This window comes from Callospermophilus lateralis, chromosome 4 (genome assembly GCF_048772815.1).
Source record: "Callospermophilus lateralis isolate mCalLat2 chromosome 4, mCalLat2.hap1, whole genome shotgun sequence".
Lineage (NCBI taxonomy): Eukaryota > Metazoa > Chordata > Mammalia > Rodentia > Sciuridae > Callospermophilus > Callospermophilus lateralis.
In genome coordinates this window covers 27,531,189-27,553,708 of record NC_135308.1, presented here as the reverse complement: position 1 = coordinate 27,553,708, position 22,520 = coordinate 27,531,189, and the positions used below count along the sequence as shown (strand labels likewise).

General features: G+C 35.9%; 1 protein-coding gene across 2 annotated transcripts in view; it reads left to right on the top strand.

The window, feature by feature from the left end:
- Positions 1–8,115: 8,115 nt before the first annotated feature.
- Gpm6a (glycoprotein M6A) overlaps positions 8,116–22,520 on the top strand; it is a 311,940-nt gene continuing 297,535 nt past the window's right edge. Inside the window, exon 1 of one of the 2 annotated variants that reach the window (XM_076852375.1) lies at positions 8,116–8,271. In XM_076852375.1, the coding sequence (XP_076708490.1) occupies positions 8,268–8,271 (4 nt within the window). In that variant the 5' untranslated portion in view covers positions 8,116–8,267. The remainder of the gene's footprint in view (positions 8,272–22,520) is intronic. The other variant, XM_076852374.1, reaches the window with a different exon arrangement.

The window sequence follows — 22,520 nt, the reverse complement described above, 5'->3', positions numbered from 1 at the left end:
TACATGACAGTTTCAGTAGCCTTGCTCTAAACTAAGTGATTTCTTAGAGACCTTGTTGTATTCTGTAGGGACTGGGATATCACTTAGTTGGTAGAGTTTTTGCCTTACATGCACAAGGCTCTGGGTTCCATCCACAGCACCACTAAAAACAAACAAAAAACTAAAAACCACAACAACAAAACAGAGAGTCTGTATTCTGAAGTTTTATTACAAATATTATGAGAAGCATTTAGTGGCAGTTGTTGGTACTTGGTGAAACTATAGATATTGCTATAGTGAGAGGATATTATTTCAAAAATTTTTATCCCCCACAAAGTGTGGTAGGGAAGGAGTAAATAAAGTCAGAAAATAATTTTTAGTTTTAATATGTGAACAATATATGAAATTTAAAAAGGACTAAAGTTTATACTAAGGGATTGTGTAATCAGCTTTCTATTACTATATCAAATACCTTAGACAAATAATTTTATAAAGAGAAAAGGTTTATCCATGACCAGTTGGCCCCATTGCGTTAGGGCCTATAACAAAGAAGCATATCATAGTGGGAGTGCATGATCGAACCAAGATGCTTACCTCATTGTGTGAAAGCAAAGGGCCCAGGTTCTCACTATCACCTTTCAGGGTATACTCCCAAACACAGGAAGCCCTCCCCCTGAAAACCCACCTCTTAAAGGTTTTATCACCTTCTACTTCCAATACCACCAAGCTGGAAACCAAACCTTTAACACTTGGGCCTTTCTGGGACATTTCAGATCCAAATGATTGAAGGGATCATGTTGCACAGGGGTTTTTAAAGTTTGTTTTAAAGTTATACAAATAAGACTAACTTGAAAGAGAATCTAAGATGATTATAATTGTCTACTGCCTCAAGGACAAGGCAAGAAATATAGTATATTCTTTACATATGCATGAATGCAAAATAGGTCTGCTATTTCAAGATCCTTACGAGTATCAGCTTTAACTACTGGAGTGGTGTGGTTGCAAAATCTCTGGAAGCAGATCAGATACTAATAGGGGAGCATTTCAGTAGCTAGAGCTGGGAACAGAGGGATAATGGGAACAAGAACAAAAGAGGAATGAAGTCACCATTGAGAGATTTGAATTAGATTAGGGTCAGTATTGTTCAGGAGAAGGAATGATGATTTTTGTGCCAGTTCTTACTCTGAAATTTAGTAGCTGCATAATGTTGGGGAACCACTTGACATATTTGAATCTCAGTGTTTTCATCTGCATTGTGAATTATGCTAATGCGTTACTTACTCTTTTGTTGTAAGGTTTTCAGAAATGAAAAATGTAAAGAGGCTAAGGGAGTATGTTCAATAAAACTTACTGACTAAACATTTATCAGCATGTATTCTGGAAGTAATTCTCATGAAACCAAATATCAACTTTCCAACTCTCAAAGCAGGGTGGCTAAACTATTACCAACTAGGTAAGGTGGTTTAGCACAGTGACTCTTAACCCTGGTTGCACTAGAAAGCTTTCAATAAACAAGAAAATAAAAAAACACCCATGAGCCAGGCAAAGTGGCACATACCTGTCATTCCAGTGGCTCAGGAATGCTGAGGCTGGAGGATCACATGTTCAAAGCCAGCCTCCACCACTTAGTGAGGCCCTAAGCAACTTAGGGAGACCCTACCTCTCAATAAAATCCCCCCCACCCCCCCCCAAAAAAAAAGGTTGGGGATGTGACTCAGTGGTTAAGCACTCCTAGGTTCCTTTCCCAGTACCAAACAATGCTCATGATGCAAAATTCTATCTAATACATTTAAATTGAGGTGAGTTCCAGGTATTATTTTAAAAGTTCTGGGGCAAGTGAGGTCAGGGTTGAGAACCACTGGTATAGCCAAAGGTGAAAGAGGAGTGCTTTGCTGTAATTGGTTTTATATGAAAGTCAACATCCTCAGACTTAGATAAAAGGCCATGTTTTAAGTGCCCACCAACACACTTATTGTTAGCTACAATGTTTATTTTATAATCATATATCAGTGTACAAAATAATGGTTAGTAATTTCTAGGGCACAATGCATAAAATAACAATGGTAGTAAAAAAGGAATATCAGAAATTCTTTAACTAAATTGTCAACTATTTATTTTGAAAATACGTAAGGCTATCATTTTCATTAGCTTTTACAAATGCTTTCAGTTCTTTTCCAATTAGATGTCTGCTTCCTAGACTAAACGTATGAGGAGTGGAGGATAATAAAAATTTGATTTTAAAAGCAATTGTGGAAAACTCAAGGAGAAATTAATATCATTAATAAAAACCATAAGAATTCTATTAGCTTAGGAGTGAGTTTATTAACACTGATCAGTAGAAGAGGAGGCTACAAATACCTTTGTGCTTAGAACATGTGATAGATTCAGTGCAAGTACTAATATGGTTTTACATCTGTCAGAAAATGTCTTCATAGAGGCAGATATTGGAAAACTCCCTTTCCCAGTTGGATATTTAAATTCTGTAATAATGTGTACAAAGAGGAGCCAATATTCTTGGGTAAAAACATACAGCATTGTCTACAACTCTACTAGGACTTGTTTTTGATCACTGGACACACATCTAGTTTTTAAATCAGCTAACTCAATACAGAGATACTGGTAGAGGGCTGGGGTTGTGGTTCAGCAGTAGAGCACTTGCCTAGCACGTGTGAGGTCTTGAGCACCACATAAAAAATAAAAATAAAATAAAATAAAGGTATTGTGTCAAATTACAACTAAAAATAATTTTTTTAAAAAAGGTACTGGTAGAGTTAAAGTCTTAATATTTGGCACATTTGTATTTTGGCAATGTTTAAGATAACATATCATAATATCTTGCTAATGTGTGGAAATTGTGAAACTGGAACTCTTGGTCTCATGCGTATACTTTTACAAATTCATGCAATTCACTTACTACTAAAGGGACAAGTGAATATTTATTTTCACTATTGCAGAAACTTCAGTGGCAGTTGTTTCCAGCAAAGCAATACTCACTATGCAGCTTTTATGTGGTCTGGTTTAAATGTGTAATCATATTTAATTATTAAAGTATGCTGAATGTGATTCTTAAGACACATAGTGGGAGAAAATATTTGTAAAAATATATCTTATAAAGGACTGTTATCCAAAATATACAAAGAACTTTTAAAACTGGAAAATTAGAAAACAACCTGATTAAAAATAGACAAAAGATCCAAATAGATACCTCACCAAGATGATATTATAATATGTAAAATAAGCATATGAAAAGATGCTCCATATTATATAGCTATAATTAATCTCTCTAATTGAGCAGAGTAGAGCAATCAAACATCACATGGTGGGCAGCAGAAGCACACAAGACAGTGACAAAATCAACACCAATATCTGGAATCTAAGCCGCACTCTTGTGCTTTACAAAAAGCGTGAGGATCTTGAGAGCCATGGAGCTCACTGTGATGCCATGGGTGATCAGTCAGGAGCTGGATGCAAACAACTGCAAATGAAGTGAGCAAGAGGTACAAGTTGCTGTGCACGTAGAGTCCAACAGATAGACAGAGCTTTGTGTAGTGGTGGATGAATGTGTCCAAACTGTGTGTAAGGCATCTTCTCTACAGGGCTCAAATTAATATGATATCCAGCCTCTTCAATGTCTTCAAAAGCATTGTCTCCAATAACTTCTAAGCTTAAGGGGCTGCTAGTAGCCAGTAGAGGCTAACAGAACAGACTTCTGGCCATACCTGTAGGCTTGGTTCTTTGGCCCCCAACTGGCTGAAAGTTCAGACACTGGACTATTCTCTGGGCCACTTTCCCCTCCTTTACTCTTCTTTGTCTTTTTTTTTTTTTTTTTAATGAGGGAGAGAAGATTGTTCCATAGAAATAAAAAAAAAAAAAAAAAAAGAAAGAAAGAAAATTTAAAACATGCTGTGTTTAAATACTTCAAGGAAAGAAATTTAAAAACATCCCCGCTTTATTGTTACAGTTCTCATAAGATACTTTCCTATATCTTTTTGAAGAGGAGGCCTTGAATCTTTCAAAAATTCTCTTGTGACCCAATTGAAAAACAAAACTACAAAAAAACAAAACAAACAAACAAACAAAAAAACCCACTTCCTTCAAAGGAAATCATCCTAAGAATGGAACAAATGCCAATGGATTATAATTGGGGACTATATCTGGGAGCTGAGGTGTTAGTTTTTCTTCCTGGGTAAAAAAGGCCCCTGAGGGTCACATATGTATGACAAAATTGCTGTGAAACAGCATATTGTAGCTTGGATCTGGAGTGTCCCTCAAAGTCTCATGTGTTAAAGGTTTGGTTGCCAGCCTTGGCCCAATTGGGAGGTGTTGGGACCTTCAGAAGGTGTGGGGCCTAGTGGAAGGAAGTTAGGTAATTGGGGTTGTGCTCTCCAAAGAGTATATTCAAACCTTAGTCCCTTCACTCCTCTCTGTTTGTTTCCTGCAGGTCATGAGGTAAGCGATTTATTCTACCATGTGCTCACCATCATGATGTTCTGCCTCACCAGGGGTGCAAAAACCAATGTACAAGTGATCATGTACTGAACCCTCTTACACAAAGCCAAAATAGAACTTTCCTCCTATAAGTTATTTGCTCAAGTAATTTGTCACAGCATGGGAGATAACATATAACCACTACAATATTTATAAGACTAAAACAACTCTCAACAAAAGTGAAACCAAGCAAACAAAACCTATCATCAATGAAACGACATAAGTCTTAAGGATGGAAACTTCATTTTCTAAAAAAACAGGTTGATCTCTTCAGTATCCCTTTTATCATTTGTTACTCTGCTTGAGGATCTGTGATTTCCTCTTGATTGTTTATCCATATGTAGATGATGACAACTTATCATTGAATTTCATGGCCATCCATGGAGTGTTTCCATTTATTCTCTCAAATGATATTTATAATTGTGATTAATGTTTATGTAACTCACTAACATTTCAATCTCTAAATGCATTAGGTCACTTTATGCACTTAGACTGATTTTCTTTCTCACCATTTCCTACAATCATGGTATTATACTTTAGTATCCTTGTTGATGACACTCCTAATACTCATTTCCAAAGACTTGCCTCAATATCAAGGATTGTCACCTTTATTGATTTCCTCCTTTGGTCTTACTCTGGGTTTCATTTTTATTCAATATCTATAATCTTAAATGCAAATATAGCAATAATGGTTTATCTATTCCATCCATCCTCCTCTTTCATGCTTTATTTCCACTGAATTTGCTCTTAAATTTCATTTATATTCTCAGTATTTTCACTGTCCTTTAATCTTAGTCAACTTATTTCTAAAAGCATCATCTTCTATATCCATTAGCATATTAAACATTCTCACATTTCTTTTATTTTTGTAACATAAACTTCCTTTACCCTACACACATTCTGGGAACCACCCTACTGGTTTCCTGATGAGCTATAAAGATGTTGTCTACACTCTTTCTACCCTCCTCTTCCTCATTACTCATTCTCTTCTGAATTTCTCTATTCCTTCTCCTTTGACAATATTCTTGCTAATGTTTTACCAGTGACCTCTGAATTGCCAATCAAAAGGCAATTTGGTAGTCCTCATGTTAATTTTCTCATTCTGCAGTATACAATCCAGTTGACTATTTTTTTCTTGAAATTTTTCTTAGATAACTTTCTCTGGGTTCTCACCATAGCCCGTAATTATTTTTGTACTGATTTTTATGAGCTCCTCTTGCCTACAGTTATTCAATGTTTGTGTGCTCTGATTTCTCACTTTTTGGTATTCTTCTTATTTGACATTCTCTCTCAATGAATCAAACCATTAGTAATGTTGAAATGATATCTGGCTGGGCCATAAAATGCTCAACGAACCCATCATTACTCTATGCCTAGATGAAATCCCTTTAATCTGTAATTTGGATGTGCAATCAAAAATTTCCATTCATGTCAGAAGTTTAGAATTTCAGTTAAAGCCTCAATTTGGGGTTCATAGTTGTTAAGAACTTCATATTCTAAAAAAGATGTATTCATAGTATCTCCATAGGACTTGATGGAAGGTGGTATAGGCAATGGGACTGGAGATGAAGGGTATGTATAAGTTGTTTTAGAGGCACAACCTTCAGATTTAATGGACAATTCATTGGTAAGAATGGAAAGCAGAAATACTAAAGAGTTGTAGTCATGAAAAGAACATATACTCACTGATATAGTGAATTAATTGGCATGTCTATTAAATCTCAAAATTATATAATTTGTAAAATCTCAGATGAGATAATGGCTTCCAATTTATATGGTTACTGTAAGATAGATTCTTAAATATCAAAAATTTGATAATATTCACTTACAATAGTCCAAAAGAGAAATAGCATCATGGTTTTGATTATTAGATGGCAGGATATGATTTATAGCTTTATTGAATTTTGAAATTCTTATTTATTGAGAATGTTTAAAATATTTATGAATTATATTCAGTGTTGAAGGATTCCACAGTATTTTTTTCAAGCAGATGACATTCCACTTGGAGACTGTGAGTGTGTTGAATTGATTAAGGTCATGGATTCTGGAGCATTTCTGTTTGGGTATAAATCTCACCTTTCTATTACCTATATGAATTTGGAAAAATGCTTAATATTATAGTGCCTTAGTTTATTCATTTGTAAAGTGAAAATAACATTTTAAAGTGAAAATAAAATTTGCTGTGAAAATTATATGAGGTGGTACAAAGCCCTAAGAATATTGCCTGATACAACCAATTGTACTCAGTTTGTGTTATTGTTATTATTATTTTGTATTTCAATATCATGATAGAATTACACTGGAAAGACTTGAATGGTTCTAACTTTCAGAATTAGAATATTAACTTGGAATAGGCACTTAATATATAGGCAGTAAATTGTTGGAGGCGATTCTAAATCTGATTTTACAAATTAATCTCCAAAATTACTAATATATCATTATTGACCCAACATATAAATGATATACTTTGCTACAGTTACAGTTCACGTTTGTTAATTTCTAGAATGGTGATGCATTTCTGAATGATAGGTTGAACACTTTTAACTTTTATCGACTACTTCCTTTCCCCTCCCACAAGAAAGACTTCCTGTTTCCATTTAACTGCAATGCATTTACAACATTCCTGCAGGGAGTACTTCTTTCATTACATGATAAATAAGTATGCAAATGTTTCCTGTGCCATTTTAATGAATATTATCTGCATTTATCCATGTATTCTACTAAAGATATTCTTATTTTTCCTATCAACTCTTCTTCATTAGACAGCAATATCTCTCAAATTAGGAATCATTTCCACTTTATTTTGTTCTTCCGGTTGCTCATGGTATAGCATGGTATAGCATGGGTGTGTTTTGCATGAAAAAAACTTAAGACACTTTGGGGACTGACTTACTGAAATAACTTTTCCAGGAGGAATCCTAAAAGAACTAGGTCAAAAACCAATAGAATTATATAATTTTTTTTTTTTTTTTTTTTTAGCTTGAAGGTACCTTAGAGATGACTTTTTCAATATCCTTCATTTTACACATTGGGAAACTGAGTCACGCATACCTGGGGCAGATACAGAATCACAACTCCATCCTCGCAACTGATAAGCCCCAGTGATCATTCAACAGCATCCACCTACTTTCCGATTGAATCCCTTTATTTTCCAGTTGATTTCTGCATATTATGGGGTGTGTGTGTGTGTGTGTGTGTGTGTGTGTGGACTTCACAGCCTTGTCAGATAACAGAAACAAACTTTACGAGAAAGAAGAGATGATAAAGTGTAAATTAAAGGGAGATTTTTTTCTCTTATATTTGTCTTTATTATCATTAAGAAGAATTGGTGGTACTGAAGACAAGAGAAAATTTTAGGGAATATAAAAGCATCCTATCAAACCATCTTTTCTTTCCGAATAATCTTTTCCAAGACCCCACTTTAGGGATCGTTATTTTGGGTAAGGGGTCATTCATGGGGTTCTGAGATGTGTTGGGAACGTGTACTTAATGTGTAGAAGAGGGAGACATTTGCATGGGGCTAATCTGAAAGTGAAAGGGGGCAGGGTAGAGACCTCTAGGGAGGGGTGCTCTGAAGCCAGGGAAATAGGTTTCAACCCGGGCAGGCAGGTGGAAAGAGGGAGGGGTCTGCATGCGCACCGAGTTTCTAGGCAGCGTGTGAGCTGTCTCCGCTGGGAGGGGCGAGGCTGTCACTCGCTGGGGCGTTAGAAGCCTGAGAGGCGCTTGGAAAACTTGGCCCTGGGGAGAATCTGGTCACTCGCACTCCTCTGGGGACCTCAGAAGAAGGAGGACCTTTGGCCATGGGTGAGTGTGCGAGCTGGTGCGGATAAGTAGCCTAAAGGCTGGGCGTGGGGACGAGTGTTATAGAAAGTGAATGTTTGTCGTCCTCAGATTGCACAGAACACCCGCGCCCCCTCCAACCCCCACCCACAGCCTGGACTTTTCCCGCAGGCGAGGAGGGGATAAGGTGGCGGCTAGAGGCAGGGGCAGGTGCTGGGCCATTTAAAATGGGCGAGGGCAATAATCCTGCAGCCCGGGGGCGATCGGTGTACAGTGCTCGGGACGGTGGCTAAGGAATAAAGAAAGGACTAGAAATAGTGGACGGATTCCAGGAAGATCGTCGTTCTTACTTGTTCTTGTGGGGTTTGGGGAGCAAGTGGAGACGGGCACAAGAGATGGAAACTTCATAAAACTTCCAGCTCGCACAGGTTGAGTAGAGGGAGGCGCTGGGGCAAGGCGAGATGAGATTGGGGACAAGTTCCAGCCCTCGTGTCAAGCGAGTGCTCATTTGCATAAAACGCTTGGAGTCCTAAGGCTGATTCACCCTGGGCTAGATCTGGATAAATAAGCATTATGGTTAAAGGACGTCCAGACTGGCTCAGGTCACTGGAAGGTACAGCTCCAAGCCGTTTAGATTCACTCGCGCTTTTAGGAGTCCTCCTCCTGGGAGTTCAGCAGCGCAGCTTGGAAAAGTCCCAGGAATGTTGGAGGGGTGGGCTGGAGGGGCGGAGAACTGGGTGTCGGTCGATCCAAACCCTGCAGGAGGAGGTGGTGCAAAAAGTTCAGGGAAGAGCGAGAGAGAGGCCAGAGGGAAGAAATCACCCACTCCCTGAAGACTTGGTGTGGTTTGTTCAGCGTATCTGTACCCGGGCAATTCTGCATTTCCACGGTTACTTATTAGCTATCCACCAGTGGTTGGGGTTTACTATTCAAACGCCAGAATACTCACTTCTTCCGGTCCAAGTCCTTTACCCACCCCTCCCCCGCAACCCCCTTGTCCTTTGTTGTGAGGGATTTCTTCAAGAGTAAAGGAGGCCTTTGGGACTGATGTGCTCCTGTTGAAATTCCTAAATTCCCACAGGCTAGAGGGTTAGGGGATGCTTTGACTACTAATCGGTGGAGTTTATAGACACTGGCCAACTTGGAAGAAAGGAAAAAAGAGAAGGCTGAGGACATTTTTGCCTATGAATGTTAGCTCTGATCAAGACATTCATAGTCTCTTCTTGCTTGACCCTGGAAGAGCCTTAGAAAGAACCATTTTTAGGACCTTTGAATAAAACACTGTTGGAAATCATCTACAAAATAGATTTTTTTTAAAGATGTTTTCCAAAAAGGAAACAATATTTTCAGGGTGTAAGAGAGAAACATTCTCTCAAGAGGGACAGAACTGTACTTTAGGCTTTTTTTTTTTTTTTTTTTTTTTTAATTCAGCATATTAAACTCTTGTTAGAATAACATGGGGAGGGGGATTCTTACAAATGGAAAGCCAAAATAATTAACTCAATGTAATCTATTAATTGATTACTAAATGCATTAAGATGCTGTTTGGCTCCAACATAATAAAGTATCTACAAAGAATGACATAATTTACCCTTATAAACTTGAGCTTGAGGGTAAACTGCTCACAATTTTATAGTTAATGATTTCTTCAAGTTGCTTTTCCTTAGTCCTGGATTTTGCTTCAATCTCTACGGATAAATTGTCCATGCCAAATTACAGATAAGTATCCTGGGAAGGGGGCGGAGTTAACAACTGGGTTGTTACAATAATCTGGAGCTTGGCCTGTAACTCTTAGAAACGATAATCTCACAGATACTCCAAATTTGTTTATTCTTTCTTCTGCCAGGAATGGATTATGTTTTTCCTCTTGTCCTTAAGGTGACCCAAACTCATGTAATTGTCAGGTACCTAGTGGGAGAAAGGGAGTGCAGAGGATGTGTGAGAAATCAGAGGTCAGGAAAGTAAAAGAAAGAACAGGTAACTATGAATAGTGGGAGCCTGAAGTCAGGACTCCGGGCAGAGACTCAGAAAAGCAGTGCAAAATAAATTAGGAAAAGCCAACAAGCAGATGAGAGGTGAATGAGAGAAAGAAGGAGGGAAACACCTCCAGAAACTAGAGAGACATCTGGTCATTAAATTCATATTACTCTTCTTTAAATTTGCTTGTGTAAAGCAGAACTTCATTACTTCATACCTCTTTTATTTAGTGGTAGTAGGGATAGTAGGGGTTCAAAATTGGAGTCAGGATTGCTTGAAAAAGGGGGAATAACTGAAGGAGAATTCTGGATCCATCTTTTTCCTGTTACGCTGACTGAAATTTATCATTTACAGAAAGAAAGATGGTGCTATGGGGTGAATATGTTTCTTGTTTGTGTAAGAAGAAGAAATTCCTCCTGTACCATTGTGGAAGAGTGAGAGTAATTGGTTAATCAAACATTCTGAATAATTTATAGTCATATTTATAATGCACAAGGCCAATTCTCAACAGAACTTATTTGCAAAGTAGGCATATTGAGATTTTTGGCATCTCTTACTTTTTCTTTTTGTTCTCTTCTCTTTCCTCAGTGATGCCCTTGGCTTGTGTGGGTATGCAGGAAGGTTTTCCTTTGCTCCAAAATTCTGCTTTCCTGAAAGGATACAGCAAAGTATTTCATATTAAAAAGGCAGAGCTCACCATTTGCAAAGAGTGTTTACAGGTCAGCTGTAAGACCGACTTTAACCATCAAGCTGCTTAATTGTGGAATTTTAAGCTCCAGTAGAAAGATACAGTCAAGGAATATATTTGATTTATTTCCTAACCATGATACTCACTGTCCTACTTGACCACATTTATGTCATAAATATTTACTCTGACACCATTAATCTTTGTTTTGTTTATCAAATGATATTGAATATTATTTAGTTTAACAGGTATTATTACAGAAAGTTTCATGAAGGGAGTGGTATTGAATTTGATTTGGAGATGAGAAGGATTTGGGAAGGGAAGAGGTGAAATCTTTGGTAGATTGGAAACACATAACAAAGATTTAAATTTAATAAAGGAAAAAGAATAAGAAAGTAAAAATATGATTTGAGGATTACCAACCTTTAGTGAGAGCTAAAGACACTTATTGAATTATCTGTTTGAAGGTGAGAGCATAGGAAATACTAGTTGAGAAAGGATAAAAGGGTTTATCCTTTCTCAACTAGTTTGGAGGAAGAAGAAGAATACAAGCTACTTAATATGTTCTAATTGCCCCCAAATTAGAACAATGAAATGTGACATCTTACATGATTGACATTAGATTCAAGAGTCCATATATTTTGATAAGAAAAAAGCAAGATGGAAATGGTTGTTCAACTTTAGTAAAAGTGGATTGGTTGTGTATCTATAAAATTGTTTACTAATTTAGGTAAAAAATAATGAGATACAGTATTGTCCTGAATTTATGCTTTTATTTCAGGAAAAATATGACACTTTACAAGCAGCCATGAATAAGGTACAAAGTGCTTAGGTTTGAAATAGGAGAGGCAGAGGATAATCCCATGTGTTTGGGAGTGGACCCTCAAACCTCTGAAATCTTGTTTTCTCTATTTTTTATTTTTTTATTTTTGTAGATCAGATCTTAATTCAAAAATAATTAGAGGAAAAACATGGACAAAAGATAAGGTTAAAGTATTTTCATTAAGAAAATTGAACATATTTTTATGACTCTAGACTACTAAGTAATACTTAAAGGATCATTTGATCTCTAGTATGTTACTTTTCTGAGATGATTATAATGATCTGATTATATTCTGAATGAGAGAAAGATAAACTAATGTAGGCATCTATTGCTGCATAATAACATCCCCCCAACAAGTGGATTATAATGATTCATTATTCTCTCTCATGGTTCTTGTGGGCTGACTCTCTGCTGAACAATTTTCATTTGAAGTCTCATGCTGTTACCATCTGATGTTGGCTGGGGATTCAGCCATCTGAAGACTTGATTGAACTGGTCTTTTGAGATAGCTCACACAAACCAGGGGCAGTGGCACAGGCCTGAAATCCCAGCAACTCAGGAGGTTGAGGCAGGAGGATTGCCAAGTTTAAGGTCAGTATCAGCAATTTAGCAAGGCCCTAAGCAACTTAGTAAGACCCTGTCTCAAAATAAAAAAAGAGGAGTGGGAGGACTGGGGGATGTGATTCAGTGGTAAAGTCCCTCTGGATTCAATCCCCAGATTGCTTGCACATACAGCTAGTAGTTGATGCTGCTCTGCTTGTGTTGAGAGTTTATCTGGGCCTACTCTATTTTTTTTTTTTTATTTCCTTCGTGAAATGATGGCAGGGTTCCAAGAACAAGCACCTCAAGAATGAGTATCCCACAAAACCTAAACAGAAGCTACAAGAATTCTTAGGACTTAGCATCAGGGAAACATCAGAACATGACTTTTGCTGCATGCCATTAGCCACAAAAGTCATCAAAAAGCACTAAGATTCAAGGGTAGGGAGATTAGGCCTGTCCTCTTGATATCAAGAGTAGCATGCTTATATGAGGAAAGAAGCAATTAACTAATTAATCAACTAATTGATCTCATTCCTAAAAGTTATGTCCCATAAGTGTGCTTCACATTACAACTAAAATCTCTGTGTAATTTCTCTGAAATTTTGCATATGCATAAGATAAATGACTGAACCTTTAATTACAAATATGAGGAAATATGTCACACTAAAATCTCACAGCAAAATATTTCAGCGTGGAAATTCATGCCTGGGTGGAAGGAAATGTGTTGGTAGAATACTGGGATAAAATCTGCTCAAAATAGTTTCAAATAAAAGCAGTTAATCTTTCTATTTTCATTTAAATATGAAGTTCTAAGACTATTATAAATTAGTGTTCATTTTATTTATAATTGAGTTTGTGTCATAAATTGGAATATAGATGAATTATGAAAAATCTATATTAAGTATTTTTTTGTTACAATAAATAAATGCTTTATAATGATCTGCTTAGGAGCTAGCTTTATTTTGCAATAATGGGCTACTTTTACATAATACATTATTTGAGTGAGTATGGAGTCATTAGAGACTTAAATATACTTATTTTTGGAAAAGATATAGTTAATTATGTTAAGATTCAACTTCATAAAACTTTTCATGTAATTTTTAATTGGCAATTAAAAGTGTCATTGTGATTAGGAAAAAATATAGGTCCTTTCTGAGACAATTGAAAAACAAAATAAAAAAAAATTAGGGTGAGTTGGGTTTAAATTTAAGGACAGAATTAGTTTCAACCTAGAAACTTACAGGCCTTAAAAAAAAATTAGATTCTTAACTATGTTTCAACTCATTTGACTTGAGGTCATTCTATTTTCAACTGTTTGAAAAGAGGTAAGAAAATGAGGATAGATGATGGGAAGCCATATACTCATTTCGCACTGCCCATAATATAACAAGCCCCAAACCCAGCATTCCAACAAGAAATGAAAACTAGTTATATAAACACTATGACTGGAATAATATATGAGAATTCAGTAGGAAATATGACATGTAGTTAAGAGAAATTCATCTATAGTTTGTAAAGATATTCATTCGCTGTAAGAGATCTATACCTAAACTATATAATAGTTAAATAAATACTTTTTCTATTTCTGTAAACCTTCTTTTTCTAGAGCCTGTAATTTTACTGTGTACTTGAAAAAACTTACAGAATATATTAAACACTGATTCTTGGATCCTGACTCTTAAGCTCCAGATTCAGAAGGCTGGGGCTGCAGAGCTGGCCCTATAATGTTAGTTAGTGTACAGTCCCACTGATTTCCAGGCAGGAAGTCTAGGGTGTGCTTTGAAATTGGAACTCTAGAATGCTTCTCTCCCTCATCAAGCTAAATGTTATTCCTTTACTTGTATCTGTAATACATTGTTTTAAATTCATTATTTAGTTATGACTCAAAAAAATATAATCAAAAGCTCCATTTACATTTCTATTTCATTTCACTATAAACCTTCTAGGTCTCTGTAGTTGCTGACACTTTGTCCTTACTAAGTCACCCATCAGCTTTATGGGGTGATGCTCTCCAGAGTATACTGAAATGTCTTCCCTGAAAATGACTAACAACTTCTAACTTCAGGGTTTTGAGTATTATTTATGTTTATGTAAATTCTAGATCTGTTTTTCTGTGCTTAGCTATCCACTGTCTTCACCTAGTTCTTCAATATCAATATGTTCAAAACTGAAATCATCCTTCCAAGATCTGACTAGCTCTCTCCATTTTCCATCCCTTCTCCTTCCTCTTATTGTAGAGGGGTGATAGTAGAAAAACGAAGGTGAAAGAATGATCAAGGTTTGTCATTGGAGAAAATGCCCGTTTATTGAGGAACAGCGCTGCATATTTATAGAGCTGGGGTGGTTGGGCAGTTATGACAGTTTAATGGTTGAAGGGTTTGACAATTGGCATGGAGTGCTTTCTGATTGGTGGGTAAGGATCATGTGAGTCAGCAGGGCTAGTCTGATTGGTGGGTAAGGATCTTGTGAGCCAGCAGGGCTAGTCTGATTGGTGGGTAAGGATCACGTGAGCCAGTAGGGCTCACCATTGGAAGGCTCTTCTCAGGGGAAGGGGAAGTTAGTCTTTGGAGCCTGGGCGACTCCCAACAGAAGGGACACTGGGAAAATAATTTGAATGTGATAAATGCTCAAGATATAATTATGTTTTTACACATTGTTAGGAGAATATGGTCAAGCCAAGAATACAGAGCACAAACACCTGGAGTTTAGTAAGCATTGCATCCAGTGAAATTCTGCCTTTTCTGCATGCTCTCAATGTCTTGCCTGGGCATCTATTCTGGCAGTTATCCTCTCTGTGTTGTAGTTATTTGTTAATATGTATTTTATCCTTCATTATTTGAGGTCACATCTAGACTCTGAAGGCAGTAACTTCTAGACAGCAAAGAAATCATCAAATACCTATACCATTATGCTATTTTTTCTAAGGTCGACCGTCATGCTAACATAGAAAGTTACAGAAACACAAAATTTGAGTCTTTTTACAGAATATGCATTTAGCTTTAGTAATGGCAGGAGACACAAAAGAAGGCAAGACTGTGGAGTGAGTGTATCTGTCCAGAACAGGTTAGGGATACTACTGTGAGAAGGGTTTGACACTAGCCCAGAGGCCTTTATGAAATAAGGAACATTAAGACAAGAAGGACTTGGAAGATTCAACTGAGATGTGGATCTGAGAAAGTTAGTGCAATTTCAAGAGAGTCAAAGAAGGAAAGGGTTTTGATCTATGTGACCTATAGAGTTCAGTACAATAGAAAGAACAGAGAAGAGTAAAACTTATTTTTCTTTAAGGAATTTTAAAAGTTGATATAAGCCTACTAAAATTCATGGGTTTTTTTTTGGTTGTTTTACATTGTTTTACAATTGCCCAGTTGAGATGTATCATGTCCATTTTGATAACTATATTTTTTATTATTCTTTATTTTATTTATAGAGCATAGTTATACTTTGAATAGCAGGAATATATAGATCAATATGTGGTCTATATTCAAACTATTTTTATTAAAGGGGTGAAGATACAAGTTTGTTCTCTTGAAATAAATTTTAAGAATCAGAAACGAAAGAAGGAGAGAAAGAAGGAAGGGAGTGCAGAAGGGATAGGGGAGAGGGAAGGAATGTGGATTTATCCAGCTCAAGTGAACACTTGTTAAATAGAAAAGAATTGCTAGAATTACTCCATATATTAACAACCTGGGGGAATGACCTATGGGAAAAGTGTAGATTTAAAATGCCGTGGAATAACAGAATCTCTGAACAATTTATTACAAAATGATCTAATAATATAAACATTTTGTATTGTTTAAATATAGTTTTAAAAATTAAAATATCCACAAAAATGTTTAATGGTATTTAAGGATTTCTAAAAAGTGAAATAAAAAGTTTTTTTAGTTAGTTGTTTTACATTGTGTTATAATTGTTCAGTCAACATGTATCATGCTCATTTTGATAACTTTATTGTTTTTATTATTCTTTATTTATAGAGCATAGTTATACCTTGAATAGCAGGAATATATAGATCAATACATGATCTATGTTCAAACTATCAAATGGGTCAACAGAGATGAAAAATATTGTGGTTAAACTTTCACTAGACCAGAAGTCAGATGATGATCATTTGTATTTCAGTAACTTTGTATTATTGATAAGCGCTACCTTTTTCCACGGGTGTAAATGAAGGACTTGGATTAAGTGTTCAGCATGAGTTTAGTGAGCTCTAATTGCCTCTAAACTAATGCCTAACTGACTAAATTAAAAAAAAAAAAATCATGTTCAGCCCCACATCCTTATCAGATGATGAGGAGATACTTTCATAGCATGTGTCTCAAAACTGCCATATAGATCTTTCCTTGTTAGCAATGCTCTGTGGTTTCAAGCCTGACTTTTAATCAGAGGAGAGACTCCTAGGGCTCAACCACAAGATCTGGCATTTTGGCATTTTTCTTCTTCTTCTTCTTGTTTTTTTTTTTTTTTTTTTTTGGTATCCATAGATTTTTAAAAATAATTTGTATCAATGAGGATTAAAAAATCATCTGAAATGAAAAAAATCAAACAATATGCAATATTTCTTAGAATTATCTGAAGTTTCATTAGTCCACATACACGTTTCTCATTTTAAATTCATTGTGTATTACTTTGTATAAACAATTAACATGTACTAACAATGTATTTTTCATATATGAGAGAAAAAAGTTGACAAATTTTAACAAGTAAGTTTCTATTTTTTTTTTTTTTTTTTGCCAGTAGCTAGCACCCTAAACTGTTAATGTATATTGATACTTGTGTTTGTGTATGTGGGAGAGAGGTTCTTGTTTCTACATTTTTTTTTTTTTTTTTACTTTTATATGTGGGAGTCTAAGATAGTGTCTTGTGAAGCCAATATAATGCAAGAGGGATCATTTTACAAGTCCTAGAAATGATATTTTTAAGGACTTTCTCTGTTCTTTGATGGTAAAAATTACCTCTCTGGTTAAATCCTGGAGTCTAAATCCCAGACAAATATATTGCTTTCATTATAAATATCAAGGCATAGAGAGGGGATTGATATCTGATAGAATGTAACTCATTGCCAACTTCTACCTTTTGGATATAGTATTTTGTGTTTGTTGTTTCTTTTAGTAAAGAAAAACATAAATATTCAAAAGAAAAGTGCTGAAATGGTGCTGAGCTTTCACAAATTCTGAACACTGTATAATATTTAGTAGGCATTTTCTATTAAGATAGGTCAATTATCTACTTTAGTCAATATTTGAAGTACAGATTACGAGCACTGCCTACTTAGGGAGCTTTCTGCATTCTTTTTTGTTTTTTCTATTAAATAGTACAAAAAGGGTAAAATGAAAGTCTACATACTAGACATATAAGAGGGTGACAAAGAATATCTGCTATTGTCATTATTCCATTCTTTTAAAAAATTAAAAAGAATACAATTTTATTCTTAAAATTAGGTATCAGAAAGCAAACTCAAGATGCTATTCCTAGAGAGAAAAGTGTCAGAGCAGCTATTGATGCAAGTGCACAATTTGAATCTGTAATATACAAATGACATAGAAATCACTACAAAAATTAGCTTTAATTAATTTTATTCATCTCATAGTAATTACCTTAATGGTGTCCCTTTAACTAATATATTGTGGTTTCAATAAGCCAAGATACAAAGTGATACTCAACTCAAAACAAGTAATAATTCACAAATCTCATTTCATCATCTTAAAACTCTGTTGTTGCAGAATTTTTGTATGTAGTAGAGCCACCAACAAGACCATAGTGGAAGAATACTCCTCCCAGAAAATATCAGCCTGTTGATTTGATTGGACAGGTATTTCTAAGCCACATGCTCACTCTGGTTCTACCCCAAATGACACAATGATACAGAGTAAGGATAATTTCTAATTCCATAGCACTTTGTGCTCTTTTGGAAATCTAAAACTTTGCACACAGAAAACTATATGAGGGGCTGCGGGTATAGCTCAGTTGGTAGAGTACTTGCTTACCATGCACAAGGGCCTGAGTTCAATCCCCAGCATCACACACACACACAAAAACCAAAAAACAAAAACAAAAACAAAAAACAAACAAACAAACAAACAAAAAACAATAGAAAACTATATGAGAATTCTGTAAGATTAGATAAAGAAACTTAGATTAAACACATTAATTGCTAAAATCATTGGCAAGGAATGGATTGGAGGTTACAATCATAGTTTTTCTGAATGAGAATCTTGAAGAGAAGCTGGAGGGCTTGTGACTTTGGAATTAGGGGTGTGGGAGTAGCCCAAGAAGAGCAGGGGAAAAGCTGTGGAGGTGAAATGAACATGGTCTTCAGAACCCATCTGAATCAGCTTCCCTCCAGCTCTTATTCAAAGGCTACTAATTTTTCCATCCTCTGGAAATGGTTTTGGGGCTACACTATTATAGTAATTGTAGAAACCATGCAAACAGTGACCTGGTGGTATGCAAAGGAGGGGTTCTGCTAACCCCAGCATCTTACCCTTCCTGTTCTCTCACCCTGATACTCCAACTCTAAGTCTCCTGTTTCCCCACAGAGCACTTACAGACTTGTCCCATTGGCTGTCTGTGTACTCTGATCATCATGACTTTCTTTCTATTCAATTAGACCTTAGTCAACAATCTGGCTATTCTTGATATGGCAGTTACCTTGAAAAGTCTGCTTCCTGAAATACTGAAGTATAACACCAGAGAAACACCAAGGCAAGCATAGAGTAGAAAATAAAAAGTTTTATTTAAAGAGTAGTAAAACAGACTTCTCAAGGGCGAAGATTGGAATCCAAAGGTGGAATCCGTGGGATGAGGAAATCCCATCCCTTTTATACATCTGAAGTTTCCTTTGTTCTCCTGCATTCTTCTTCTTTATCTTGTTCATTTTCCCCCATTCTGCTTACATGACTGAGAGTTCTGGGGTGGCCAGAAGATGAGGAGGTGAGCTGGAAGGGCCAAGGTGGACTGCTGGGCAGGAAGGGAGTGGCAGCCCAGGGCACCGTAATTAGAGGCTCCCTGTCTGCTCAGGAGCTGCTCCATTAACATCCTTTTGGAAGAGGTAGTGTAGGCAGGGAATCTTGGTATTCAAAGGGCTCTGGAGACATGAACATTCCAATCTCCCATTTTCTCCATCTGACCTGATCACCTGTTGACATAACTGCCTGTCTTTAATTCTTGCTTCATTCTTACACAAGAATTCTTTACTCTCTAGTTCTTTGTTCCAAAACACATGGCTTATGGTAGCATACTATGGAGGAAGGCTTGACATAGGATTAAGGAAATCATTCTATTACATGGTTGCCCATTTCCAACATTGAGGGATAGCCATCTGAACAGATTCAGTTAGAGATGTTAACAGAAAAGAAGGAAATACTAAAAATAATGAGAAGAAAAAAGCAAAACCAGTAGATAGGGTATTCCCTATGGCAGAGAGGAAGGAGTCACCTAGAACAAGCACAAACAATGCAAGAGAATTGAAAATTTGAGGCTAGCCTGGCAACTTAGGAAGAAATTGACTCAAAATAAGATAAAAAAGGATTGGGGATGCAGTTCAAAGGTTGAGTATCTCTAAGCTTAATTGCCAGTATCACAGAAAAAGTCTTAAAAATAAAAATTATAAACTTATCAGAAAATGTGGTAGAATTCAATATGATAATGAATGATAAGATATCAATAGTTATTTCAAAATATTTTCTTTTTTTCTGTAATATTTGCATGATTTGATAGGGAGGAAGGGCAAAGAAGAAAGATCCCTATCTCTTAGCAACTTAAATTTCACATTCTTGGGCTGGGATTATGGCTTAATGGTAGAGCACTTGCCTAGCACTGGGTTCGATCCTCAGCACCACATACAAATGAATAAATAAAGATCAAATACATGTTTGAAGATGTGAATTTGGTGTCAACATACCTTATTTACAAACAGAGATATGATAAATTTTGGTATAAAGGTGTATTAAGAATTGTGATGCAAAAAAAAATAAGAGAGCTCATGTATAATGGCATAATTTGGTGTGAACATACTCTATTACAGAGTTATGAAAAATTTTGTTGTGAATGGATAATTATGAATGTAATAATGCACTCCACTATTAGCATGTATGCAAGAAATAAATAAAAAATAAATCAGAAAAGAAAAAAAGATATTGTGTCCATATACAACTAAAAAAAATTCACATTCTTACCTTTAGGTCTGTATAATCCTAGCCCTCTCTTGCATTTTCTTTTTTTGCTACCCTACCCCCACTCCTACTTTCTTGCTTTTTGATGGCTTTTAAAATTCAGATGGTGAATGTTTGAAGAAGGCTATTATCTTGGGGTTGGAAGACTCATTCAGTTCTCTCCTATCTTCTGTGTTAAGGACTGATCCAAAATAGCACAATTAAAATAAAACACAACATAATTAAAACAAAGCATTCTGAATAGGTAATTGAAAAAAAAATCTAATTGGATATTTGTAATTATGCCTGTTCATTTTTCACTGAAGCTTTCTTAAATTAATACACAGTGCTATGTGCAGAGGATTTTTGTGAAGCAGATGTACACAGGGAGTATGTCCCTACTGGTAGAACTTTAATATGGTCTTCCAATTCCTGCAAGGACGTCAGAATTGAGGTACAAGTAGCTATTTGCTCTCCTCGAGTTGAGTCCTGTTTTCTTTGTCACTGGCTTTCTTCCTTGGTCCCAGTGGCTGTAGCTCACTGTTTGTTTATTGGCTGTTTAGTATGGAAAAACATCTAGTCTTTTAACATCAACAACAAATCAGAGTAATGAGCCTGCCCATCACGCTAGATTGGGTATAATCTTTGCCTGTTAGGTTCTTGGCTGGTTTTGCTGTACTTCACTATCCTGAAAGTTTGAGAAATCTGACTGCTTTGTTGGTTGTTGTTTTCCCATTCTTATTAACATTTGCCAAACCTTTTGTCATGCATCTTTAGACTCATGACAGCTTCTAGGTCAAATTTCAGTTTTGCTCATTGCATCCTTTAGAAGTAAAGCTAAGGACCCAAATAGCCAGTTCCTTTTCAGTGGTTGCAATGGATGCTGATTAGCTGCATGCTGCTTGTGGAAGTCATAGCAACAGGTCCTACTTACTATCTTTTAGGCATCTCAATTAAGTTTCTTTAGTCTTTGAAAATATAACTACAAAAAAAGTTTCATCTCCTGGGGAAGATGAATATTTCCTTTCATTGGAGAACAACTTCATAGAGTTCATTAGGAATTCTTTTCTAGTGTTCATTTCTGAACAAGTAAGCTAGAAATTGTTTGTATTTCTTCCTTTCCTTTTTTCCTTCCAATTTTCATAATTGGACTTTCAATGGATATAATCTTTTAATTTTTAAATGATTAATTGCCAAGTGGTTTGGGGCCATTCCTTAGGTTTCAAAGCTAAACATACCCATCAATAACAAGAAAAAATATATTAAAGTTGATTACAGAAAGATGATAGCTATGGTTACTTTATTTTTCTAGAGAAAGATAGATGTAGGAAGAAAACCTGTATTAAATTCTACTACTATATAAAATGTGATTAAAAGTGGATTTTTTTTCACTTTTTTACAAGTCACAAATAATTATAATTTCTCCCTATATAAAATCTCTTTGTGAGGACTTAAAAATAGCGTACTACAGGGACACAGTTTATAGCAGCACAATTCACAATACCTAAACTGTGGAACCAACCTAAATGCCCTTCAGTAGATAAATGGATTAAAAAATGTGACTTATATACACAATGGAATATTACTCAGCAATAAAAGAGAATAAAATCATGGCATTTGCAAGTAAATGGATGCAGTTGGAGAAGATAATGCTAAGTAAAGTTAGCCAATCCCCAAAAAACAAATAGCGAATGTTTTCTCTGATATAAGGAAGCTGACTCATAGTTGGGTAGGGAGAGGGAGCATGTGAGGAGTTGATGAACTCTAGAAGGGCAGAAGGGTGGAAGGGGAAGGAAGGGGGCAGGGAGTTAGCAATGATGAAGGAATGTGATGGACATCATTATCCAAAGTACATGTATGAAGACATGAATTGGTGTGAGCATACTTTATATGAAAAATTGTTCTATATATGTAATAAGAATAGTGATGCATTCGGTTGTCATATATTTAAAAAATAAAAGCAATTAAAAAAATCTCTTTGTGGCATAGAATTATAAGGTTTAGACATAATCCATTCATCAAGTGATTTTTAAACTTGCTGCCTGCTAGACAGAACACTTAATGCTAGATATTGCCAATATAAAGCTAAAAT